The sequence below is a fragment of the Meriones unguiculatus genome, chromosome 15 (assembly GCF_030254825.1).
Source record: "Meriones unguiculatus strain TT.TT164.6M chromosome 15, Bangor_MerUng_6.1, whole genome shotgun sequence".
Taxonomy (NCBI): domain Eukaryota; kingdom Metazoa; phylum Chordata; class Mammalia; order Rodentia; family Muridae; genus Meriones; species Meriones unguiculatus.
In genome coordinates, this window is record NC_083362.1 from 541599 (window position 1) to 568446 (window position 26848).

The 26848-nt window shown below is 57.2% G+C and overlaps 1 protein-coding gene across 3 annotated transcripts in view; it reads left to right on the forward strand.

Moving 5' to 3' along the window:
* Myl10 (myosin light chain 10) overlaps positions 1–26848 on the forward strand; it is a 56382-nt gene that overhangs the window by 13016 nt on the left and 16518 nt on the right. For 2 of the 3 annotated variants that reach the window (XM_060367900.1, XM_060367901.1), the window contains one exon: positions 5630–5746. In XM_060367900.1, coding sequence (XP_060223883.1) covers positions 5630–5746 — 117 coding nt within the window. Of the gene's footprint in view, positions 1–5629; positions 5747–8955; positions 9091–11934; positions 18197–26848 lie in introns of all 3 variants that reach the window. The other variant, XM_021651483.2, reaches the window with a different exon arrangement.

A 26848-nucleotide genomic window follows, 5' to 3' on the forward strand; every position in this document is an offset into this window, starting at 1 on the left:
TTCCTTCCTTAGAAAACAGGATTCCAGGTGTGTGCTGCCTTGCCTGACTTTTTTTTTAACTTTCATTTACCTTATTTTATGAGCACTGATGTTTGGGCTGCATGTCTGTGTGAGGGTGTCAGATCTGGAGTTATAGACTCCAGAGTGCTGGGATTTGAACCCAGGTCCTCTGGAAGAGCAGCCAGCGCCCCTGACCGCTGAGTCAGCTCCGCAGCCCCTGCCTTGTCCTGGGGATTCAAACTCAGTTCTTCCTGCTCGCACAGCAGCACTCAGTCCTCTGAAGCATCTCTTGGTGCTGTCGCTGTGTTTTGTTTGGCCTGAGAGCCTGATATTAGCCCAGGCTAGCCTCACATGTAAAATCCTCCTACTTCAGCCTCCTGAGCGCTGGAAATGCAGGTGTGCACAACCATGAGCTGAGCTCCAAGCTCAGAAGCCATTCTGAAACTGTCCCAAAGTCTCTCGGGCCCAGCGTCCCTCAGCAGAACCACCAAGGTGGGAGTGTCCAGGTCACTGGCTTGGTTGAGCCCAAACCCCACCAACAGGCGCCGAGTGCCCGTCCCCATCTCTAGGAGGCCCTTCAGCAAAGCTGGCCGTGCCACCGGGTGCTCGTTAGCCACAGAGCAGCGTCATCCTGCGCCCTGTCCCGGGCTGGGCGCGGCCTCCTCGTGAATCAGTCAACAGCCTCCTACTCATTACAGGGCGGTGATCTGGCCACAGCCGGGGGCCTGTGAAAAGCGTTTGGTTCTTGTAAAGTGTCAATCAACCTGCGAGTATGTTCTGGGTGTGAGGGTGAGCACGTGTGTGTTTATGTGTGTGTTCCTGTGTGCATGTGTGGGCATGTGGTGTGTGCAGGTGTGCGTGCATGAGTGTGTACTGTGGTGTATATGTGTGTGTGGGTGTGCATAAGTGTGTGTGAGGGGTGTCTGTGTGTGTGGCTGTATGTGGAGGTCAGAGTTCAAGCTTGGGCGTTGTCTGTCAGGATGGTGTCGACTTGGTTTCTGAGAGGGTCTCACTAGCCTGGAGCTCCCCGTGAGTCCAGGCTGGCTGCCCAGGCACTGCCTGCCTCCACTTTCCCAGCGTAGGGGTCACAAGCACGAGCTTTAAACCCCCCTGTGGCTGCTGGGAGCTGGACTCAGGCCCTGGAACTCAGGCTGTTGTCAGGCAAGCCCTCCCTGACTGGCCATCACACGCCCTTTTGATTTTTCAAGTTTTTGTTTCAGGGAAGGTGTGGTGTGGCCTAGGCCCTGGACCTTCAGAGGATGACCTTGAACTTCTGACCTCCTGCCTCCACTGCCTGAGCAGTGTCTGTGCTGCTGGATGGGGAACCAGAGTGCACCGGCCTCTGCAGACACTGGCTGAGTTGCTCTGTGGGGAACTGCTGTAGGTCCCCCTTTTCTGCTGTCCCTTTCCTATTAGCCCTGAAGATGTGGGGCCGCCAGCCAGGCCTGCCGGCACCTCTCAGAGGACTCTAGGACTCTGCGCGTCTGGGAGTGGGGCGTCTTCTCGCCAAGGAGCTGCTCTGTGGGGGGACCTTCCCATACAGTCCATGGGCTCAGCTCAGGGACCTCACACAGGGAGGCCAGAGTGCTGGCCGGACCAGCTCGTCCTCCGCCAGAGCCGGACCAGAACCAGCTCACCCTCCCCCAGAGCTGTAAGGAGATCAGGGCTGTCCTGAGAGGCAATGAGCCCCCTTCCCCGGAAAGGGTGTGTGGGACCTGGATGTGGGCTGCTGTCCTTGGAGGATTCTGAGTATTATTTCCTCCTCCTTTTCTCCCTCTTTTGTTTTTCCTCTGAGACAGGGTCTCAGGCCTCCCAGCCGGCCCTAAGTTTGCCATACAGCAACGGCCAGGATGACTGGCTCTCCTGTCTTCCCGCCTCTGGCTCTCTAGCACCAGGCTACAGGCTGCTCAAACAGGGCCAGCTCGCTCTTTCCAGGCAGGGTGTCTGCGTGTAGCCTGGGCTGACCTCCGACTCACCCCACCCTCCTGCCTCAGCCTCTCAGGGTATGCTGGGAGTGCAGCCTGCACCACCATGCCTGGCTTCCACTACCTTCTCTGCTCTTTGAGGGGCCTGAGGAGGAGCTGAGGGTCAGACCCCAGGGGCCCGGCCGTGTGACACAGACATGCAGATTGAAGGTGCAGACTGTGGCCCTGGGACTTTGCTTTGCCTCTGGTTCTGCTGTATGGGCCGTGTCCTTGGGCGAGCTGTTCTGCTTCCCTGTGCCGCCCTCACCAGTTTGTGAGACTGAACGAGATGCTGGGTGTAAGGACTCCTGTCTGCCCTGCTGTAGGTGCCCGGCAAGCAGACGCGCTGCTGTCCCCTAACCCCACCTCAGAAGTCTAACCTCCCTCCCTCCTTTCTTTCTCCCTCCCTCCCTTCTTCCTTCTTCCCTCCTTCCCTTCCTTCCTCCCTCCTTCTTTCCTTCCTTCCTTCTTTCCTCCCTCCCTTCCTTCCTTTTTTCTCTCCCTCCTTCTTTCCTTCCTCCTTTCCTCCTTCCTTCCTTCTTCCCTCCCTTCCTTCCTCCCTCCTTTCCTCCTTCCTTCCTTCTTCCCTCCCTCCTTCTTTCCTTCCTTTCCTCCTTCCTTCCTTCTTCCCCCCCTCCTTACTTCTTCCCTCCCTTCCTTCCTCCCTCCTTTCTTCCTTCCCCTCCCTCCTTCCTTCTTTTGGTTCGAGACAGGGTGTAGTCCTGGCTGCCCTGGACTTGCTTTGTAGTCTAGGCTGGCCTCAAACTCAAAGATCCACCTGCCCCCGCCTCCCAGGGATCAAAGGTGTGCACCAGCACACCCATCCAGCTTTATTTTTACATATATACGTATGTGTGTGTATAGATGTTTGGTTTTTATTTATGTTTGTTTGCCTGTGTGAGCACCTGTGTATGGGGGTAGATGCATAAGCCTGTATGTGTGGGTGCACATATGGACCTGTGCGTGGCTACATGTGCCTGTGTGTGGTACACGCATGTATATGCCTGTGGAGCTCACAGGACAGTCTTGGCTGTTGTCCCTTCCACTTCTGTTTGAAGCAGGGCCTTTGATGAGCCCTAAACGTAAACAGGTTAGCTAGCTGCCAGTGAGCCCCAGGGCCCCCTCCACCTCCCATCTCCCTGCCACCACCGGGGCTGCGAGCGTGCACCACTGTTTTCTGTGTGCTGGGTTGTTTGTTTTCACGTGGCTTCTGGGAATCCAGATTCAGGTCTTCATGCTTGTGAGGCAATGAGCCCTGGCCCTCACGTCCTTCCTCCAGAGGCGTGAGCATTCCTGCCTCTCCGAGTCCCTGCCCTTTACAGCCAGGGTGTAAAACCTCCGGGGAGGGAAGCCGGTGACATCTTTAGTGGCCACATTTGGGTGAAAGATTCATGACAATCAGTTAGTCGAGGAAGACGGTAGAAAAATGAGCCATTAGCAAGGCTCAAGAGCGAGGCTGTGTCTGGCTGCGAGTCCACAAATCTATTTTATGGGACCAGATCTATAAGCTAAGAGGAGCTTATCTCAAGCTCAAGAAAAAGCAGGCGTGAGGCAGTGCTCCTTTCCAGCTCTCGGCCCAGGCAGGCCCTCTCCTGAGCATGACCCCGGGGTGCAAGGAGTCAGAGCCTGTGTGGGGCAGACGGCCTCCATGGCTGATTGAGAGCCGGGCAGTTCCCAGCCAGGCTGGCTGCACAGGCCCGAAATCCTTTGACACTCGGGGCCAAAGCAGGAGGGCAGCAGGTTCAAAGCCAGCCTGGGTACACAAAGAGTCCACCTCAGCCACCTCCAGAGATAACTACACAGGGACAGGCACGCACACATGCACACGTGTTCATATCCCCATGCACGTAAGCACACACAGGGACATGCACATATACATGCATGTATTCATTCATCTGTGCTTGTACAGTGTGCATGCATGTACACCACAGATGGATGACACATGAATGTGCGCGTTCACATGTATGTATGCGTGTTTGCATGCACAGATGGATGATATATGAATGTGCGCGTTCACATGTATGTATGCGTGTTCGCATGCACAGATGGATGATACATGAATGTGTGCGTTCACATGAATGTATGCGTGTTCGCATGCATGCATGCATGGGTACATGAACACACGTATGCATGTACATGTGCGTGTACAAGGGGCCATGCGGAGCCTGAGGCTTCCATGAGACAAAAGCCCGTGAGGCAGGCGTGTGCGCTGCCCGCGTCACGGTGGCGCTGCCCGCGCGCCGGCGCTTGGAGCTCCGTCCTCCGCCCGGAGAAAGGGCTGTTTCCGCTCACAGCTGCGCTGCAGCGCGAAGGCGCCGGGCAGGGGCTCAGGGCGAGCTCCGGAGCCGCAGCCGGGCAGAGGCCGAGGAGGGCGCGCTTCCCGGCTGGCTCCGGGGCGGCCGGCCGCTCTCAGCCCGGGCCGTCTCCCGGCGAGCTGGCCACCCCGGTCATCCGTCCTCAAGAGGACGCTCAGCGGCCCGGCGGCGACGTGAGGGGCCGCTCGGCTCAGCTCTCCTCCCGGGCGACCCTGCACCAGGCTGAGGAGCAGGAGTCAGTCCGCGCAGTCCGGCTTCACGCTTCGGGCGTCCAGCGCGCGGGTGAGCGCGGCGAGAGGCGGAGGCTCACCTCGTGGTGGGCGGAGCCAGACTGCGGAGGAAGGGGACCCCGCTTCCTGATCTGCCTCCTCCCCAGACAGCGGCCCTGGGGGCACTGCGCCTGGCGGGACCGTCTCCATCAGACCTAGACGGTCAACGCCGCTGGGCGCCCCTCCACTGAGAGCCGAGAGTCAGCCCCTCCAGCTGCGCGTGCCCCCGGCTGCTCGCCCGAGTATTGCACGTCTGACTTCCTAGGAGGCGAAGCAAAGAACCTTCGTAAGGGGACTGTGCTGTGGCCCAGGAAGTTGACAGATTCCAAGAGCTCAGTCCAGAGAAGGAGGCCCCGGGACTCGCCCGTCGGTGGGCACGGGGGCAGATGGAGGACGTGTTCTAGATGGAGCTTGTAGTGGCGGCCTTGTGGGTTAGCCTGGCACAAGCCACAGGCACCAGGGTGGAGGGGCTCAGCCGAGGAGATGGCTCCAGGAGAGCCGGCTGTAGGGCGTGTTCTCAATTAGCGATCAGTGCGGGAGGGCCAGCGGTCCTCTAAGGGAGCAGCTGAGCAGCCATGAGGAGCGAGCCGGGGAGCAGCACCCTCCGCGGCCTCTGCCTCAGCTCCTGCTCCGGGTTCCCGCCCTGCCTGGTTCCCGCCCTGCCTGGTTCCCGCCCTGACTTCTTCAGTGGTGAACAGGGATGTGGAAGCATGAGCTGAACAAGCCCTTTCCTCCCCAACTTCCCTTTCAGTCCTAGTATTTCCTAGCAGCAACAGAAACCCTGACTGAGACGGCACTCATGTTAATCGACTAAGGCCTACAGCGTAAAAACCAGTGATTTTTAAATCAACCTAGATACAGTGTCCAACACTCTGAGATGCATAGCGAGTGTATTAGGAAGGAATGTTTGACCTCAGAGTCCTGCTTCTCCAGGCCTGAGGACACCGGGGACATCAGGAAAGAGACCAGCTCTTGAGTTGACGATTTGACCTGTCTGTCACTGTGGCCGTTGGTGCACAGGCGCTTGGGCCTGGTTCTGCGGAAGTTGGAGGCTGAAGGAACTGTCTTCTCTTTCTTCTAGGCCAACAGCCTCTTCTGCACATTCTGTTTGCCCTGGTGGGACCCTGTTTCCTGTGAACCCCGTACTTCTGGCCAGGCCTCCAGGTGGCAGTTCAAAGATCCCTTTGCTAACCTCTGGGTGAGTCAGATTCTCTCGTGTGCACCAAAACCTCCTTCCTGCTTGTGGGGCTCCATGGCTCTGGGCTACAATGGCCCATGTCCTTTTCTGCACCTATATCTATGGCCTAAGGGTTGGTAGCCTGCTGACCGAGCTTCTAACGTGCCCCCAGGGCCTCTCGGAGTACCTGGTACCTGGGCATTGCTTTTCATGGTGCCCTCGGAGACCAGGGCAAACATGGGAACTCCTGGAGCTGGAATTACAGGTTATGAGCTTGATGTGGGTGATGCGAGCTGAGCTCAGGTCCTCTGAAAGAGCCGTCTTAACTACGGAGATGTCCTTCCACCCCCACCTGGGCATTACTGAATGAATGAATGAATGGATGGATGGATGAATGAATGAGGGATTTGTTCTCTCTTTCTCTCTCATGTTTTTCAAGACAGAGTCTCTCTATAGCCCTGGCTGTCCTGGACTCACTTTGTAGACCAGGCTGGCCTCCAGCTCACAGAGATCCACCTGCCTCTGCGTCCCTGAGTGCTGGGATCACAGGCGTGCGCCACTGCGGCTGGCTCCAGGTTTTGTTTCTTACATTTTCAGTTTCCTTCCCTTCTCTTTTCTTCATCCTGCCCCTCTCCTTTACTATTTCTTTTCTTCCATGATGGTCTCACCATGTAGCCCAGGCTGGCCCTAAACTCATCCTTCCTCGTCTAGGATCACAAGTGCCTGCTGTGACCCCGGCTTGTGCTTTCTTTCAAGCCACCAGCTTAGAGCAGCTTCTGCGCCTGAGTTCTGAGGCGAGGAAGGACTGGGCTCTGGTTGAAACAAACCGTTCTTTGTCACCAGAAGATCTGAAGGAGGTGCAGGGGGCTGTGGGAACATGGGTTCAACCAGGGTCAGAGCTGGGGCTCCCTAAGAGCCACCCTGTCCTCCCCACACCCCTCCCCTGACTTCCTGATTTACCTTTTCTGCTTCCACTCCTGATGACACTTGTAGAGAGTTCTACTGAGCGCAAACTAAAAGCCGTAGTCCAGTCCAGTCCGTGGCTGCCCCGGTGCCTACCTTCTAGCCGCTGGCTTGGGATGCACCTTGAAACCCCAAAGCACTGAGCTACCAGACACCGGGGAAGTGGTGCGGCTCAGGGAAGCCGGGCAACAGGTATCTGTGCTGAGGGTGGTCTGTGCGGCCGAGGGTGCCCTGTCTGCAGACCACAGAGGAGACAGTGACACAGACGGGAGGGAGAAGGTCTGCACACATGTGATATCAGCCACCGTTTCCCCAGTACAGACTTCCGGGGCTGGGGATGTTCTAGGCTGGAGAGCCCCTGCCTAGAACCCCCCAGTGAGGGGCTGGGGTGTGGCTCAGTGGTGGAGCCCCTGAAGAGTTTAAGTTAGCCTGGGTATAACTCCATTTTAGTAAAGATCCATCTTGACTGGGAGCTGAATTCAGGTACCAGGAAATATCACAGAATGTACACCTGGCAGAAAACAAAGTTAACTCTCCTCGAAACAGTCTCCAGGAAATATAACAGAATAAATGCTTCATAGAAAATTGAGACAAACTCCCTGGCAATAATCAATGGGAATCAGTTGAGAATCGGGTGGGAAAATTCTCCCGAATGTTTCAGATGTGATTTAGAAGAATAGCCATTGTGATTCTATGCCTTAGCCATTGTGATTGTGTGCCTCAGAGAAGGTCATCTCACCCCTCTAAGCTTTACCCAATCTTGTAACGCCAAGACTTGTGCCCCCCTGCTTGCTGCCATGGAAACCCCCTGCTCACAGACTTTCCCTTTAAAAATCCTGTTCACTCAGAGCTCGGGGTCCCACTTCTCTGCTGCTGCTTCAGTGAGACTTGGGTCCTGAGTTCAATTGATCTCATAAATAAGCTCTCTTGCTATTGAATCGAGTCATCTCCTGGTGGTCTCTGAGGGTCCCATGAACCTGGCATTACACCCCTGCCTAGAATCCTCCAGTGAGGGGCCGAAGTGTGGCTCAGTGGTTAGAACACCTGCTTAGAATCCCCCAGTGAGGGGCTGGGGTGTGGCTCAGGGTTAGAGCACCTGCCTAGAGTCCCCCAGTGAGGGGCTGGGGTGTGGTTCAGTGGTTAGAACACCTGCCTAGAATCCCCCAGTGAGGGGCTGGGATGTGGCTCAGTGGTAGAGCCCCTGCCTAGAATCCCCCAGTGAGGGGCTGGGGTGTGGCTCAGGGGTAGAACACTGCCTAGAATCCCTCAGTGAGGGGCTGGGTGTGGCTCAGGGGTAGAGCCCCTGCCTAGAATCCCCCAGTGAGGGGCTGGGGTGTGGCTCAGGGGTAGAACACTGCCTAGAATCCCTCAGTGAGGGGCTGGGTGTGGCTCAGGGGTAGCACCTAGCATGCTTGAAACCCTGGGTTCAGTGCTCAGGTCTGCAGAGGTCCTGGGACCCCTGCGCTAGCATCACCAGTCAATACATTTTGTTGAAAGAGTGTCCTGCTGGTTGGGTTAGTCCTTGAAAGTTTTATAAACACTTGGTCCCTGACCACTATTTAATCTATCTGGTGAGTAAGAAAGGTGTTGATTTTATGGGGCAAAGAGACAGAGTATGGGGTTGGAAAAATTTTTCAGGGCTGAAGAAGATTTTTTTTGGCTAGGCAGCACCTGTAACCCGGCACTCAGTAGGCTAGGCAGGAGGGTCACAGTGCAGCCAGCCTAGCCTCAGGTAGTTGGAGGCTGAGCTGGAATCAGGAGTTTAATTAATTAATCATCTTATCTATTTTAGATTGATTGGCTTCACAGCAGTCACTTAGTGCCAACGGGTTAAGCATCCCTTTTGTAGTCATACTCACAGCTCCGCAGAGCCCTCACCCGGAAGCCTCAAAGGCCAGCTCCGGCGTGGCCTGTGTCTGAATTCTGCCAGCCGTCCGTGGGTGTCTTCTGAATCTCTGGTCCAGGCGGATTCTTGGTAACTTCAGGCTTGTGGCTGTGGTTTGCCTGTGTTGAACCCCAGAAACCATCAGTCTTTGAACAGATGGTCTCTGAGAGACTCCAAGGACACATTTTTAATGGATTGATATTAATTAATTAGTTGGTTTTTCGAGACAGGGTTTCTCTGTGTAACAGCCCTGGCTGTCCTGGAACTCGCTCTGTAGACAAGGCTGGCCTCGAACTCAGAGATCCCCCTGTCTCTGCCTCTCAAGTGCTGGGATTAGAGGTGTGCGCCACCTGACCCCAAGGAAACACATTGTCTTCCCCAGGGACCCTTCGGGACCAGACACCCAAGTGTCGACACCCATTTTCCAGGCTTCTAGAAGAAAAGAAGAGCAAGGGGAGCACGTCAGCTCTCTTGTGATGCATGCTGGGTAACCCAGCCCCTGAGGGCTGGTCCTCAGGTAAATCATTAGTGACCCCTTTGGAGAAAACAGAAGAGGAGGGGGAAGAGGGAGAGAGGGCAGGAGGAGGGAACTGGAGGGCATCCCAGGGGGGTCCTCCCAGTGGATAAGACGCTGCCCCTCTGTGCCTCTCCGCAGTCCTCCCTTTGTGCCTCTCCACCGTCCTCCCTCTGTGCCCCTCCACCGTCCTCCCTCTGTGCCCCTCCACCGTCCTCCCTCTGTGCCCCTCCTCCGTCCTCCCTCTGTGCCCCTCTACCGTCCTCCCTCTGTGCCCCTCCTCCGTCCTCCCTCTGTGCCCCTCCTCCGTCCTCCCTCTGTGCCCCTCTACCATCCTCCCTCTGTGCCCCTCCTCCGTCCTCCCTCTGTGCCCCTCTACCGTCCTCCCTCTGTGCCCCTCTACCGTCCTCCCTCTGTGCCCCTCCTCCGTCCTCCCTCTGTGCCCCTCTACCGTCCTCCCTCTGTGCCCTCCTCCGTCCTCCCTCTGTGCCCCTCTACCGTCCTCCCTCTGTGCCCCTCCTCTGTCCCCCTCTGTGCCCTCCTCCGTCCTCCCTCTGTGCCCTCCTCCGTCCTCCCTCTGTGCCCCTCCTCCGTCCTCCCTCTGTGCCCCTCTACCGTCCTCCCTCTGTGCCCCTCCTCTGTCCCCCTCTGTGCCCTCCTCCGTCCTCCCTCTGTGCCCTCCTCCGTCCTCCCTCTGTGCCCTCCACCGCCTAGTCCACTCCGTATGAGGAAGCTCTAAGGAGGCCCGGGCGCCCAGCAGCTAGGACTCCAGCCCCCAGGGCGGAGCTCACTCCTGCGCCTGGACCTTCCTGGGGCTCCTCTCTGCGTCTCCTCTGTGCCCCAGAGCTCAGCCTGAGACCCATGGGTGTCTAGAGTCCTTTAGGGGCTGGGCATGGAGCGTTGCCTGGGCTGACGCAGCCTGGCGCAGCGCGGCCCTGCTGCCTCCCGCACACAGGGACATTCGTCACCAGTGCCATTGCCTGGTGTCTGTCACCAGGGCGAAGACTGCAGGGTGACAGGCAAGGCCTCACCCAGGGGCAAATCTTCCTGAAGGAGATGACGTTTGATTCACGCTGAAGGTGGCGCCTGGAAATGCGTGCGTGCGTGCATACGTGTGTGTGTGTGTGTGTGTGTGTGTGTGTGCGCGCGCGTGCGTGCGTGTGTGTGTCTTAATTTTAGTCTTTCCACCCCTCTCCCCTTTCACTAAGCCTCGCAGTCCTGCAGGACCCCTCACTTGACCCCTGGGCTGTCACCACCTACCCTAACGGCCTTTCTGATCTCTCCTGTGTCAGCTGAATGTGTGTCACAGCTTTCCCACACCCAGCACAGGTGTGACCTGCCCAGGCTGACGGCTGCTCCGTCCTCTGAGGCAGAGGAGCCGCTCTGCCTGGGACCTCCGCTGTGGAGCAGGGGTCAGTCCGGAGGGATTTCCCCGGGGAGGGCGCTGCATGGACCTGGGTGGAGGGACACCTGGGCCAGCACAGGGGCCCCGAGCCTTCAGTCCCTCAGTCACCCACACCCAGGGGACGAAGGCGGGTGCTGCTGTCCGGGACGGGTGCGTCCCTTGGAGCCTTTCCTTCTGTGAGCGTCAGCCATCCTGTCGCTGGGGTCCCAACGCCTGCCCCGCTGTCCACTGTCAGGAAGGAGGCACCTGCGGGTGGAGAAATCCGGGCAGCCTCGCCCCCTCTTCCCTTCACGCCTCTGCAGAGACGCGGCTCAGGCTTCAGAGGGCACCAACAGCACTCAGGTCACCGCCAGGCTCGGCCGGGCAGCCAGCCACATCCTCGTTAGCGGGCGCCACCCAGCGCTGCTCATGGGAACTGCGCTCACCCCAAGGGAGAGTCCGGCATCCCTCTCAGGCCAAAGTGAGGGGGAGGAGGAGGAGGGGGAAGAAGAGAAGGAAGAGGAGGAGGGGAAGGAGAAGGAGGGAGAGAAAGAGGAGGAGGAAGAAGAGAAGAAGGAGGAAGAGGAGGATGGAGAGGAAAAGGAGAAGGAGGAGGAGGAGGAGAAGGAGGAGGAGGAGGGAGAGGATGAGGAAGAGGAGGAGGAGGATGGAGAGGAGGCAAGCACCCACTAGACTTGGGCCCTTGCCGACCTCTGTCTGAGCCCTGCCCTTGGCCCGACCTTGGCTTTGGGGTCCATGTGGTCACTACTCTGTCCTCAGCTTCCTGGTGTGGAGCCCCTAGAAGGCGAAGGGCGGGGCAGCCAGGCGTGTGGGCACACTTGTAACCCCGGTGTCAGAGCAGGAGAATCAGGAGTTCAGAGTCGTCCTGGGTTGTGAGAGACTAGTGACGGAGAAAAGAGCAGGCGTGCAGGGAGTGTCTCAGGCGGAGCGCTCTGGAGTGCAGGCGTGGGCGTGTAAACACGCATGCCTGAGGCCGAGTGTGGGCATGCTTTGTGTGTGCAAGCGCCTGGCAGAGCATGTGCTTGTGTGTGCACGCTCTGGTGGTGTGTGCTGATGTGTTGCATGTTTTGAGTGTGTACACGTGTGTGCATTTGGGAAAGTGCATAGCTTGTTTGTGCATGTTTTCTGTATGTGTCCACTTGAAATATGTGCATGGGTGTGTTTGTATTTGAGTACGTGCATGCTCTGAGCATGCACACTGGAAATGTGCACAAGCGTGAATGTGCACGGGCCTGTGGGTGCGTGAGCACTCTGATGTGTGTGCTTGGGTGTGTGAGTGCTGTGTCCAGGCATGAGTGTGTTTGTGAGCATGCAGCTGTTTCAGTGTGTGCACTGTGTGTGTCTGTGCAAATCTGTGTGTGCATGTGCGTGATGGCTGCATTTCCGTGCAGCTTATGCGTGCACCTCTGACGCACTTCTCCGGGCACGCGTGTCTTCCACAGGACGTCGCCTCTACAGGGCAGGACCCTGGCCTGCTGGGGGTGGATGTGACCGTGGCCTGCTGGGGGCGGGGACCGTGGCCTGGGACCGTGGCCTGGGACCGTGGTTTGGGGTCACCCTCTGCCCGGGACCCACTGTTGGGTGTGTGTTGGGACCTGCAGCCTGGCAGCAAGTCTTGGCCAAATTAGCTGAGTTTCCTTCGGAGAAAAATGTAATCAGTCGTTTCTTTTGGGTCCATTTTAGCAAATTAACTAGTCCAGTGTCTCCTTACTGTTTTATTGGGTGGATGATGCATGAAAACAGGAGGCCACGGCGGGGACTCGGCTTGGGAGGCATGTGTGCACGGCAGGGGGGTCAGGGGTCACAGGGTCAGGGCCTGCAGGGAGGTCACAGGGTCAGGGCCCACACTTCAGGGAGGTCAGGGGTCACAGGGTCAGGGCCTACAGGGAGGTCACGGGGTCAGGGCCCACACTGCAGGGAGGTCACAGGGTCAGAGTCTACACTGCAGGGAGGTCACAGGGACAGAGTCTACACTGCAGCGGGGTCAAGGGTCACAGGGTCAGGGCTCACACTGCAGGGAGGTCACAGGGTCAGAGTCTACACTGCAGTGGGGTCACGGGGTCAGGGCCCACACTGCAGCCATGGTGCCCACTCATTCAGGGTAGAGGCCAGGTCTCCAACCTGCCACGTGGCACCTGTGGTCTTGAACTGGTGACCCTCCCGCCTCCACCTCTGACAGTGGAGGTTACAGGCGTCTACCACACTGGGCTCTGCAGTGCTGGGGTGGAACCCGGCTTCCTGTGCGCCAACTGAGCCCCAGCCCACACGCCTTTCCCTTTCCTCCTCTCTCTCCTCCCTTCTCTCTCCTCCCTTCTCTCTCCTCCCTTCTCTCTGTCTGTCTCGCTGTCTCTTGTCCCTGTCTGTTTGCCTCTCTGTCTCTCTGTCTGTCTCTGTCTCTGTCTCTCTTTCTCTCCCTTTTTTCTTTCCTCCCCCTCCCTCCCGTTTCCTTTCTTTCTTCTCTCCCATTCTTCCTCCCTGCCTTTTCTTGATGGGTGTTTTGAGGCCCGCTATCTCCTCCAGGCTGGCCTTGAACCCCTGACCCTCCCACATCAGCTTCTGCTGGGAGGACAGGCATGCACAGCTTTAGCAGAGGATGCCAGTGGCTTCTGTTCTTTGTTTCTGGACAACAGAACTGTCACATGCACGCACGGTAGCTGGCGGTGGAGTGGGTCTCGCCATCCGTCCACGGTGGGGAGCGGAGTCCGGGACGGCGGGAACACCCTGGGCCCTGTTGACTGCGTCCACACCCTCCCGTGTGTGTTGGGACTGGCAGCCTGGCAGCAAGGCACCGGCCAAATTAACTCAATTTTCCTTTGGGGAAAAATGTAATCAGTTATTTCATTTGGGTCCATTTCAGCAGATTAGCTCACCCAGTGTTTTCGGCATTCTTGTTTTAATGGGCAGAGTGTGGAAATGAGGCTCACGCGATGGCCTTGGGGACGGCCTTCCCAGCTTGCTCCCTCACGACAACCCTCATCTATTAGGAACTTGGGGAAACACTTTTCTTGGGCTTTGGGGATATGGCTCAGTGGGTAAAGCGGGCTTGCATAAGCATGAGGACCCAAGTTCAAATCCCGAGCACCCATGTAAAAGCCAGACATGGTAGCCCATGCCTGTAACTCAGTGAGAGAGAGAAAGAGAGAGAGAGAGAGAGGGAGAGAGAGAGAGAGGGAGGCAGGCTAATCCCTGGGCTTTATTGGCCAGCCGGGCCAGCAATTGTGAGAGGTTCCGTGAGAGGCCCTGCCTCACAGAGTAAGGTGAGACCTGTGTGGCCGCCTGACCGTGTTGGGGGCAGCTTAGTCTCTTGACAAAAGTGGTAAGGAGAGAGCTGACATCTGAGAGCTGCCCTCTGACCTCATCCAGTGCTTTGCACGCACACAAAGTAAATAAAAAGGCAATAAAAATATTATAAAATAGTAATGTCTAGAGTTATTGAGGAACACACTAATATTGACCTCTAGTTTCTATGTGCACACCACACACACACACACACACACACACACACACACATGATACCTTTTTCTTCCTGGTTGTACCTTGGTTTGGAAACTCAGCGATGGTCTCCTGAGAGCTGGACCATGGTTCTTTGACCTGACTTTTTGCTCTTGTCCCTCCAGCCGCCTCCCTGAAGAAGGAGGCCCAGAGAGGTGTGGCCAGGTGACCTCCTGTGACCTTTCTGCCTTTCTCACTGATCTCTCTCCTCCCACCAAATCGGACTCAGGACTGTCTATTTTTTTCCACCCACTACCTTTCAACTCAAGTTCTGGTTTATAAATAATATATTCTGCAAGCTGGGCCCGGGAAGGACGTTCATTCTGCCCTGAAATATTTATAGCCCAGGGTGTCTGCCTTCTTTGCCTCAGAGTCATTTTTTAGAGTGGTGGGCTGAGGGGGAGAGAGACAGAGAGAGACAGGGACACAGAGAGACAGAGACAGAGAGACAGAGATAGAGGAAGAAAGAGAGACAGACAGAGACGGGAGACAGGGACAGAGAGAGACAGAGAGTGATAGAGACAGAGAGAGAGGGAGACAGAGAGAGCAAGCGCGGCAGCAGAAGATGCATCTTTCCCGTCCTGTGGCTGTAGAGAGGATGCAGCAGTGGTTCCTGGGGACAGTTCCCTGGCCCAGAGCTCCTAAATTATCTCAGCTCAGCGCTGTGACAGACTCAGCTGTCCCGGGAACGGACGGGGCCTTCTGACATGTGCCTGGTAATAACACAGCCGCACAGGGGTTGGGATTCCCTCTGGAATCGTTAGTCCTGTCCTGGAAGCAGGGAGTGAGAACTTTACAAATGGGGAAACTGAAGTGGAGACCGGAAACAGCGGCACACCGCATCAAAGCAGCAGAACTGCATTTGTCTATTTGCTTTCCTGGGGTAAACTGTGAGCAGACACACATCATGGCCCTGATGGAATCTTTTCCTATTGATTGATTTCAACACTGGGGACTGAATCCAAGGCCTCCAAACTACACAGGTGCTCTATCACCGAAAAATGCTTCTATCCCCCTCACTGGGGAATTCTAGACAGGGACTCTACCACTGAGCCACACCCTGGCCCCTCACTGGGGGATTCTAGGCAGGTGACCACTGAGCCACACCCAGCCCCTCACTGGGGGTTCTAGGCAGGTGACCACCGAGCCACACCCAGCCCCTCACTGGGGGATTCTAGGCAGGGGCTCTACCACTGAGCCACACCCCAGCCCCTCACTGGGGGATTCTAGGCAGGGGCTCCACCACTGAGCCACAGCCCAGCCCTTCACTGGGGGATTCTAGGCAGGTGACCACTGAGCCACACCCCAGCCCCTCACTGGGGGACTCTAGGCAGGGGCTCCACCACTGAGCCACACCCTGGCCCCTCACTGGGAGATTCTAGGCAGGGGCTCCACCACTGAGCCACACCCTGGCCCCTCACTGGGGGTTCTAGGGAAGAACAGGAGGCTGACAGGTACTGAAAGATCAGTGGTCAAGGAGGCACCTGGGGATCTTCCACCTCTGTTGCCTCCTGCTGTGTGGCCTGGAAATTTACCCTGGACAGGGTGGTACAGCAGTCCCAGAACTGAGATAGGAGGATGTTGAGGATGTTGGGCTAAGGAGATAAGGAAGAGAAGATGGGTGAGAAAAGGAAGGAGGAAGAAGAAAAGAGGATATAGGAGGAGCAGGAGATGGAGGAGGAAGAGGGATAAAGTTTCACTCAGCATTTGGGGACCAGGGGCTCCCCCTTCCCAGCAGGCATCCTGAATGCAGACCCTGATGCTACCCTTCACTTCTCAGCTACCCTGGACATTTTTCCTCCACTCGGCCAGCAGGAGATGCGGGTTCCTCCCACACACCTCCAGAGCTGGCCACATCCACAGGAACAGGAATTGAGACAGGAAGAGGAGGGGCAGGCGGAATCCACAGGCGGAGCTCATCAAGCTCAGGGTGTCTCCTCGTGTGTGGGCTCCGAACACTCTTCAGAGAAGAAGGTCACGGGGAGCCCAAGATGAGGCTGCTCAGACGAGGGACTGACTAGTTCATGAGATAGTGGCACAGATGGGAGCCCCTGCTTCCTGGCTTCCTTCCTTCCCTCTTTCCCCCTCTCCCTCCCACCCTCCTGTGTTCATGTTTGTGCATGTGTGTTCAGTGCATGTTTGTGTTCTCCTGAGTGTGCACACACAAGAGACGGTCCCTCCCCGGACCCGGCTAGGCTGAGCCTCGGGAGGCTGCCTGCCTCTGGCAAGTGTGAGGTTTGAGCGGCCGCTGCGCAGGCTCTTACACGGGGGTCCAAGCTCTGACCTCATGGCTGTCGCCCCTGGCTGAGCCCCCCCCTGCAGCTGGACCTCGGCTCAGGGCACAGCCCTGCCGCACTGTGGTGGGGAGGGGCTCAGGGTTAGGGCCAGGGCCCAACCGTGGCTGCGTGCTCTCTGGGGGCCCAGCCCGCCTCACGGATGTTCACCGAGAGCCGGGACTGGAAGGGGGCAGATCTGTGGGAGCCCCGCTCTCTGTCCAAACAGGGAGGCCGGGATGGCGCCAGCCGCGAGCTCATGCGTGACAAGGCCATCCCAACCACGTGCTCACGCGTGACAAGGCCATCCTTTTGGACTTGGGCTTCCCCGGGGCGTTTATCTCCACAGAAAGCCTGGGCAGCAGCTCCGGCTCACATCCGTCCCTCCTGAGCCTGGGCTCCGCAGCTGCCCCCTTGGTGTCCTTGCCCTGGCCTGGGCCCTGGCCTCCGCCCTCTGCCACACTGCTCTCACCCGCTCTCCTCAGAACGGGGCGTGGAGAGGTCCGGAGAACTCCTCATCCCATGCTGGGGTCCGGCCAGCCCCTGGGTACACGGATTGCCTATATCACGCCTTTTCTGGCGGGCGCTCACTCCTTCCTGCGGGGCAGCACTTCTTGGGGCGCCTTCACCTGAGCACCTCACCCTCAGCCATCGCCTCACTGTCTGGGATGGAGATGAGGCGCAGGGCCGCCCTCCTCGACCTCCTAAGCCGTCCCCTGTGGGAAGATGGCTTTCGTGGCTCCCCGCAGCTGAGCACTGCTGGCTCTCCCATCGCTGTGGTGTGCGGACTTTGAGAACCCGGGAATGTGCGCGTGAGAGGTGGGCAGGTCGGGGCTGGGAGCCGGCTCATGAGAACCCGGGAATGTGCTCATGAGAACCCAGGAATGTGCGCGTGAGAGGGGGCTCGTCGGGGCTGGGAGACGGGTAGTCGGTGCTGTGCAGCGCGCTCTCCTTATGAGGAACCAAGACTCCCCCCACAGCTCACGTTAAGAGGCCAGGTGTGCTGGTGTCCACTTGCAATCCCAGAGCTCTGCACAAGCGCATCCTGGGCTCACCGGCCAGCAGAGATCCGTCTCAGGAAAACACGGTGGACAAGGATGGGGGTAACGATAGAGTGTCCGGCACACAAGGCCTTGCTTCACCCACCACCCGACACATCAGTGAGTTATCTAACCCAGCACCTGGGAGATGGAGACAGAGGGATCAAAAGTTCTAGGTCATTCTTAGCTACATAGTGAATTTGGGGCCAACCTGGGCTACACGAGACTCTATCTCAAAACAAAATAAACTACAAAGCAACCCAAGGGGTGGACAGCATCAAAGGAATGACAGCCAAGGGAGTCCTCTGGCTTTCACACACATGCACACGTGTGTACAGGTATGCACAGAGAGAGTACAGACATACAGACAGAGAGGGAGAGTGTGGGAGACCGACAAACACAAATACAGAGAGACAGCCAGCCAGACACAGACAGACAGACACAGAGAAACAGACAGATAGAAACAGACAGATGGACAGATGCAGAGATCCAGCCAGACATAGACAGAGACAGAGAGACAGACAGACAGACACAGAGATATAGACACAGAAAGACAGACAGACACAGAAAGACTGACACAGAGAGACAGACAGAGAGACAAAGAGACAGACAGACACAGGGAGAGAGACAGATACAGAGATGGGGCGGGCCAGGAAGTGGGTCTGGAAACAATGGCTCAAGCAGAGCATGGCCTCCTGGCCCTATGGGGCCCAGCGTGGCTTTGCAAGAGAAAATCCAGCTGGAAGGAAGCGTTGGGAGGTGAGGAGGTGCCGAGAAGGGCAGACCTTCAGAAGGCTGGTTCGTCACTCTGGCTGCTTCGTGCGACATGGTTTCCACGCGTTCTTCACCTTGGCTCCGCCTTGCCTCAGGCCCCAGGCGGTGGGGCTAACAGGGAGGAGGTGAGTCAGAAGGAGCCTTCCTGTTTACGTCGTTTGTATCAGGTATTTCGTGGCAACAATGAAAGGTCTGACTGACGTACCGGAGACTCCCCGGTCTCTTCAGTTCCTCTTCCTGTCTCCCTTTCAAACCACTCCACCATTTCTGCAGAAGCTTTTTAACTTATGTGTACGTGTTTGAGTGTGGGCGTGAGCATGCTGTGTCTGAGGAGGCCAAAGGAAGATGCCAGCCGTCCCGGCGCAGGAGCTGCCTGAACCCAGGTCCTCCGGCCGGTCAGCAGGCGTGGTCAGCCTCGGAGCCGTGTCTTCAGCTCCAGTGCTCCGTCTGTAAAGGCTCCGGAAGCCGCAGTGACGCCAGGGCACGGCGCGGGCCCCGCCTGCCGTCCACACAGGAGGACGCTTTGTGCCGCTGTCTTCCTCAGCGCTCCCCCGTCTGCACCCGCCAGTGGAGCTTTTCCTTTGTTGTGGTTGAAAATATTTGTGCTTTTAGCCCTAATTAAACGTTCTTTGGCCACATCTATAGGCCGACTGGGAAAGCTGGAACTAGATGCTGTGTTAGTGACTGCGGTGAGGGGAGCAGTGTGTGCACATTCGTTAGCTTGGTGGTCGGGAAAGCTTTGTTGTTGTGGCCGCAGAACAGAGAGGACTGAGCAACAAGACCTGAGTCCAGAGATGCGGTCAGACGGGAGCAGTCAGCTCTGTGCCCAAGGCACAGTGAATCGACTACAGTGACTTATGTGTGACATATGTAAACTATTACGTCGTTATATAACTTCTAAAGTTGATACTGTTTGCGCTATTCTGATTATGCAGTGCACAGACTCGTGCAGGCAGGGCTCTGTGCCCGTTCTGTGCCCGCTCTTCACTGGCTGCCCATGCCGCCTTCCCCAGACTCTGCAGGAGTGGAGAGGGTCCTCGAGGTGTCTGCCGTGCGTGGGTGAGGGTCAGTGGGGACTCCCGGAGGGTGTGGGGGATGGCTTAAGGAGGCGATGATGTTGGCACACCCCAGAACACAGAGGACCCCGGGGCCATTTGCTGGCCTGCTGTGACTTCTTCAGCCAAAGCCCAGCAGAGGGTCCAGAGCAGGGTCACCCCGCCCCCAGACTGCAGCCCAATGTTCCAGGGCTTGTGAACATGGCTGGGAACCTGCATCCTGGGCTCCATCAAGTCACCCCCAGGGGGGGGGGGCGGAAGACCGCTGTGCTGGTGAGGTGTCTCCTGTGCAGGCCGAGGGCCTGAAGCCTACATCACTCTTCAAAAGGCCGGAACTCTTAGAAGAGCACGGTGGTGCTCGCCTGTGATCCCAGCACTCGGGAGGCAGAGGCAGGTGGATCTTGGAGTATGAGGCCAGCCTGGTCCACAGAGCGAGTTCCAGGACAGCCAGGGCTACACAGAGGAAAATGCTGACTCAAAAATACATCCCTTTCCCCCCCCAAAAAAAAAGCAATGAAAAAACTAAAGAAAGTTGACTTCGGTGCAGCCCACTAGAATCCCAGAACTAGGGAGACGGAGCCAGGCAGGTCCCCGGGCTGGAAAACTAGCCAGACCAGCCCACGTGGCAGGTTCCAGGCCTCAGAGAGACCTCTGCCTCACAAACAAACAAACGAGTCAATGAATGGATGGTGGCTGAGGAAAAACAGTCCCTGAGGCGATCACGCGCACGCGCGCACGCACGCGCACACACACACACACACACACACGCGCGCTATTGGGCAGTGAATGGATGAGGAATCGTGGGAACCTGGACCCTCCCTTGGAGCCGGGTACCCTGGAGGAAGAGCTGGGGAGGTGCCCGAGCTCTGCCCTGTGCCGGGGGACGTGGGAGCAGATTCTAGGCCACGTGACTCTGGGCTGTCTTGTGGGTATTTATCGGAACAAACAGGTTTTGTGTGCGTTTCACGATCTTAGCATCTTTAATTTGTTGCACAACAAATTGGAGATTTAGCATGTATTTAATTAATTTGACGAAAATAGTACAACAACTGTAAACAAGGCTGAGGCAGACACTTGCTCGTCTCTCTGGAAAGCGGAACCTTGGCTGCTCCAGAGCGGCAGGGTGGCCTGGCGCTGGGCTGTGCTCAGCGGGCACAGGGTTGGCACAAGGGGCCAGGGAGGGGCCTCGGTGCTGAGGGAGCGGGCAGGAGGCTTAGGCAGGTCAGGGTAGCAGGCCTGCGCACTCACACTCACACTCCCGGCTTCCCAGGAGGAGGTGAGGACAGCCCCACCCTCCCAGACTCTCAGCTCTCCTGGAGGCAGCCCTCGGTCCTGTAACTCCTGCCTGTCCCTCAGAGGGCCGAGGACTGTGCTGGGGCTGGGAGGACGGCTCTCCGGGAGCGCCTGCCCGAGGCCGTGAGCATGGAGGCGCGCTGGCCACCCACACACGGGGAAGCAGGGACGGGGTTCGGGGCTCACCGGCTGTCTCAGAGAGGAACCCCACCTCAAAGCCAGGCTGGGGCCTACGGAGCACTCAGCACTCGGGGTGTGGTTCGCAGGCCCGAGGCTGAGCGCACAGCTGCGCGGTCACCTGCACCCCCGGGTGACAGGCGGGAAGGGAGGACCCCTGTCGCTGGTCTAGACGGCTGGGTGCCCTGCCGGTTCACTGAGAGACGCTTCTAAAAGCTGAAGCAGGGCTGGAGCGACGGCTCCGCGGTCAGCGCACTCTCGCAGAGGACCCAGGTTCAGTACCCCGTGCTGGCTCACAACCTTCCACAGCTCCAGCTCTGGGATACCTCACACCCCCTTTCGGCCTCGACAGGCGCTAGGCACAAACATAGGTGATACACAAGCCTACAGGCAGGCAAAATACTAATAAAAGCAAAATAACTCAACTGAAAATAATAGTAAAGCAGAGAGCAGGAGAGGAAGACAGTAACGCCGACCTCTGTGTAAACGAGGTGGGAACTCAGCCCATAAGAAGCCTTTACCCTTAAAGCTGGCACCTGGCCCCAAGACGGCTGCTGCAGCCCCGGACATCACATCACAGCAACGTATGCGGACAGCGCGAGCTCTCTGAGACCCGCCTTTCTAGACACAGCATGCAAGGCTTTTTTTACGTGATGTCGGCTGTGGTTTAGACCTTGTCTCTCTCTTCACGGTGAGGACCAAGGTACCTTGGGGGCTCACTAGTTGCCCAGATGGGCCTGGAATTCATTCTGTAGCTCAGGCTATCTTGAGCTCCTTTGGCCTCAGCCTCCTGAGTCACCGGCAAGAAAGGCCTCAGGAAGTAAAAAGAGGCCTGAGGGCCTGGCTCAGTGGTAGACCTCACGTTTAGAATTCCCCTGTGAGGGGCTGGGGTGTGGCTCAGTTGTAGAGCCCCTGCCTAGAGTTCCCCAGTGATGGGCTGGGTGTGGCTCAGTGGTAGAGCACCTGCCTAGAATCCCCCAGTGAGGGGCTGGGGTGTGGCTCAGTGGTGGAGCCCCTGCTTAGAGTTCCCCAGTGAGGGGCTGGGGTGTGGCTCAGTGGTGGAGCCCCTGCCTAGAGTCCCCCAGTGAGGGGCTGGGGTGTGGCTCAGTGGTAGAGCCCCTGCCTAGAATCCCCCAGTGAGGGGCTGGGGTGTGGCTCAGTGGTGGAACACCTGCCTAGAATCCCCCAGTGAGGGGCTGGGGTGTGGCTCAGTGGTAGAGCCCCTGTTTAGATCCCCCAATGAGGGCTGGGTGTGGCTCAGTGGTAGAGCCCCTGCCTAAATCCCCCAGTGAGGGGCTGGGTGTGGCTCAGTGGTAGAGCACTGCCTAGAATCTCCCAGTAAGGGGCTCAGGGGTAGAGCCTGGTATTTATAACCTGGATGCTGGGACAAGGGAGTCTCAGAACTGTCTGCAGTTTTTCTATTAACCCCAAACTGTTCTGAGGTAAAAGCTGTGGGCTGGGGCGTTGTGAAGGTGGCTCCTGCTTTTCTCTCTCCCCTGTCAGGCCCTGGCTTGCCATGGGAAGCTGGGCTCCAGGAATGGCCTGAGGTCAGGCTTAGGGAGGAGTCTCACCTGTGGGTGTGAAAGGGCTGGGTGGTGGCGGCATCCAGGGTCGCCCAGGGTGTGAGCTCCCCCATACCTGGCAACCTGGCTAGTCGCTACGTCGCTACGTCGGGCGGATGTGGCTCAGGATAATTACAGTTTGTTCAGTTCGGTGGCTGTCGGCTGGGGCCCCAGGGAAGTGGAGGAGGAGACTTTGGGCCGCACAAAGCTCCCATTACTAAAGCAAATTGGGCCTGCTTGGCAGCCTGCAGGCCTGGGGAGGCCTCCCATTCGCCTGAGCGCCCGTGTGCTCGGCTGCTTTTTGAGATGGGTGGGTTTGATCTCCACTGGGAACACCTGGTCTTGAATGCAGCTGCCTGTAGTCCAGGCCTCAGCTTCCCCAGCAGCCCAAGGAAGAGAAAGAAGAGCCACGGTCTGGACTTGGCAGTGTGTGCACGTTTTGTCCTCATTTGGGAGGATGAGGCAGGAGGATTGTGCATTCTGGTGAGCTCTGGACTACACATGAGGCTCAGGTAAACCTGGGCTACATAATGAGGCTCTGTCTCAGAAATCCCCAAACCAAGTCTAGGCAGATGGCTCCGTGGGTAGTGTGGGTTCCTAGTACACACACACCAAAGCGGGGCACAGGGGTGTGTGTGTAAGTCTATCGAGGAGAAGGCACAGATGGGGTGCGGGGATCCCTGAAGAACATCTGGGGCTGTGGCAGACAGCCCTGGCAAACGGGACAACTCCAGGCCTGTGTAAGACTCTGCCTCAAAAGACAAGGTGGACAGTCTCCTGAGGAATCACACACACACACACACACCTCTGTGAGTAAGAAAGCTGCCTGATCTACACATGGAGCTCTGTGTCAGCAAGGGCTACGTAATGAGACCTTGCTTCCAAAGTAAGTAAGTAAATAAATAAACAGAGCTGGGTGAGGGTGGCGCACACCTTTAATCCCAGCGCTCTGGAGGCAGGAGGATCTCTGAGTTCGAAGCCAGGACAGACAGGGCTGCGCAGAAAAACCCTGTCTCAAAAAGCCAAATAGTTACCAACTGATGAAACGAACAAATACATTTGGGGAAACGAGAGAAAAGAAGGAGACAGGCTTCACGTATCCCCAGTCATCCAGCTGAGACAAGCTTGACCTCGAGGCCCTCCCGACTCCTCACAGAGCTGTGTAGGCTGTGACCTCGGCTGGTGCGCACAGAGCCCGGAGGTCTGGAGGTCTGTCGTCCAGGCAGACACAGGAACCGCCACACCCTCGGGCCTGCGGGAAGGTGTCGGGTTGAAAGCAGAGCCCCGCCTGGTTCGCTGGCGGCGCAGGGACCTGAGCAGGGTCCGGGCACCAGGGCGGCCCGAGGCTATGGCGGGAAGTGTGCCAGCCTGGGCACCTTCGTGTGACTCTGCCTCAAAGAAACAGAACAGAAAGTTCCGTCACCGCAGGACCAGGCCTCGCTTTCATGCCCGGCCCCTTCGAGCGCAACCTTCCCGGGTGCGGGCTGCGCTGTCCTCCCACCGCCAGCACCAGACTCCTTCCTTCCCAGGCTGGCTTGGCTCTGGGTGGGTCCAGAAGAAAGGCTGGGCCCGAAGCCCCGATTCTCACTCTCACCCACACTCCACACCCCAGGTCTCCAAGGCCTGGATAGATGAAGGTGAACACGTGTCTCCGTCCCCTCGTGTATAAATGGACTGGGTCCATTGCTGGAGGGTCCAGCGGTGTGCCACCACGGGGGTCTTCATGAACTGGGGTGGTGGGTGGCTTGCCTCATTTGCACAACGCGATGGGTTGGCGTTTCACCCCTCAAACCCCAGGAGTCGTGACACACCAGCGCTCAAGAGTTCAAGGCCATCCTCGGCTACAGAGGGAACTGGAGGCCAGCCTACAGGAAGCGTTGCCTCAGAAGACGGACAGACAGACCCAAAGAAGCCGTGGCTACAAATCCTGTGTGGCCATTGGAAGGCGATGCGAGTGCCTATGGCTGTTGACCGTTACAGTTAGGATGTGTCCCACAGCCCCTTACATGGGTGGCCGCACTGGGTGGGGAGGTGGGCAGACTGTCGGGAGGCGGGGCTTTTCTGGAGAGAGCGGGTCGCCGGATTGGGTGCCTCCAGCCTTGCTGTGTCTCTGCTCGCTGGTCTTCCATTGTGTAAGGACCACCATCAGCAGGATGGACCCCTCTGAAAGCATGAGCCGAAAGTTTCTGTCATAAAGACATGAAAGTAACTAATACAGTCTCCAGCCAAGATGAACATGTATCGGACTTCCAGAACTTATCCACTCCACCCTGTGCCCATACGGAGGGTGAGGAGGATGCAAACCCTGCTCTTCGTGGCCTGTTCTCCTGGTGCAGGGTGGCTCCTTGACCATCCCTGTCCATGTTCCCAGCAGCGAACTATGGCCCAAGGATCAAAGGGGGCTGTCTCTGCAGGAAACACCAGAACCCATCAGTGACTCTGTGACAGGTGTGCTTGCCAGCTTGACAAAGCTTGGAATCTAAAAGGAAAGCCTAAGTTGAGGGTTTGCCATGAATGAGTCTGTGAGGGATTATCTTGATTATTAATTGATAAAGGCATGGCCAACCACTGTGGGCGGCACCATTCCCTCCACAGGTGGTTATGGGATATATGACAAAGCTAGCTGAAGTTCTAGAGAGATGGTTCGGTGGTTAAGAGCATATACAGCTCTTCTCTCTCTCTGTCTACCTACCTACCTACCTATCATCTATCTACCTATCTACCTACCTATCATCTATCTATCTACCTACCTGCCATCTATCTATCTATCTATCTATCTATCTATCTATCATCTATTTATCTCCAGGTTCCTGCCTTGAATTTCTGTCCTGACATCACTCGATGATGGACTGTGGCCTAAACGTATATGATGAACTAACCCTTTCCTCCACAAGTTGGTTTTATCAGAGAGTGTTTTCCCAGCAGCAGAATGGCAACTAGAGCAGACCCCTCTCCCCAGCTCTGAGCTTCTGTGGTGTGTTCAGAGAAGACCCCACAGCCCTGTGGCCGCCGCTGGGAAGCCACCTGGGGTCCTCAGGTCAGGCAGTTTCTTCCAGCTGGGAGGAGAGCACTGTAGAAGCCTAAGTCTGGTCGGAAGCTACCCCGGCTGACAGTTCATGTTCAGGCAGAGCCCCAGCTCACAGCCGATTCGCCTTTCTTTCTCCAGCCTCCCTCTCAGCCCACAGGAAATGGCTGCTCACATCTGTGGGTTTTCTCATTACCAGCAATGGTGGACGTGCTCTGAACAACTGGAGGTGTTCTGTTTGTTTGTCCCCCCCCAGTGTTGCCTCCTTCCCATCCTCAGCCCCATCCTCAGAAGAAGCTTCTTCTCCCTAGAATAGGCAAGACAGCCTTTAAAACCAGAAGAATGTCTCCCAGCATGCCTCATGCCTGTTTTATAGACACGGCCACACAAGGGTGGGCCAAGCCAGGATGTACATACCACAGAAACACGCAAGAGGGGTCTGTTCAAAGGGCCTGTGGCCGCACACATCCTGCTGTAAAAATAGCTGTGGGCTGGCGCTTCAAGGAGCAAGGGGCAGGATTAGCCACCACTCTGAGCCCCTGGGGAGTCCAAACCAAAAGCATGGGGGCTGGAAACCGGGCCTGAAAGCTCCTCTCTGGATTCTTTGTGGGGATGTGTGTGCGTGTGCACACGCACGTGTGCAGAGGTCAGAGGTCAGCCTTGGGTGCCTTCCTCAGTAACTCAGCATCTTGCTCTTTGAGTTTCTCCCTTGGCCTGTAGCTGATGCAGCCTGGCTGCCTGACCAGCAGGGCCTAGGAGCCTGCCCGACTCTCTTTCCAGCTGGGATAAGCATGCTTTGTCTCTGTGGGGACCAAACTCATACTGAGTCATCTCCTCAGCCATGGATTATTGTTGTGATTTATTTTTTTGAGGCAGGACCTTGCTGTGTGACCTAGGCTGGCCTTGAACTCCTGATCCTCCTCCTCAGCTTCCTGAGACACCACCACAGCCAGCTCTCCGAGGGCCTTGGGGGCTCCTCTTCCATGATCCATGTCTCCCCCTTTGACCATGACCCCTCATGCTACGTGACTTCACACCTTTGGTGGATGTGCTAGAACATTAGAAACAAAACACACCATTCTTCCTGGCCCACAAACAGCTCCCCATGGCCACGGTGTTCCAGCACAGTGGGGACCCCTGCCCACAGGGCTCCTTGGGGTGGCCAGCGGCATTCTCTCTGGTCCCTTATGTTTAGAGTCACATTCTTTTTTCCAGACATAGGGCACAGGGACGGGGGCACAACACACTGACACTGTCTAACTAGATCTGTGAGATGCTCCCAACCTTGGGGTCACTGGGCGTGAGTCCTCCCTCCCAGTGGACACTGGGCATCTGGGTCTGAGTAGCCTTGGTCATGAGCTCGGGCAGTGAGCTCTTTGTCACTGGGCGTGAGTGGGGAAAGGCCACGGGCATGGTGTCGGTTACTCTCCCCACCTTGGTGACAGACCACCTTAGGAGAGATTCAGGATATGTGGGTCCCTCAGGGTGGGAGGCATGGGAGGGAGGTGGGCTCCTATTCATGATGGCAGGAGCTGGGCATCCAGTCACAGGGCTCCAAACAGGAATCAGGGAGCCAGCTAGGCGGTGCACACTTGTAATCCCAGCTCTCAGGAGGGGAGGCAGGAGGATCAGGGGATCAAGTCATCCTTGGCTACATAGCTCAAG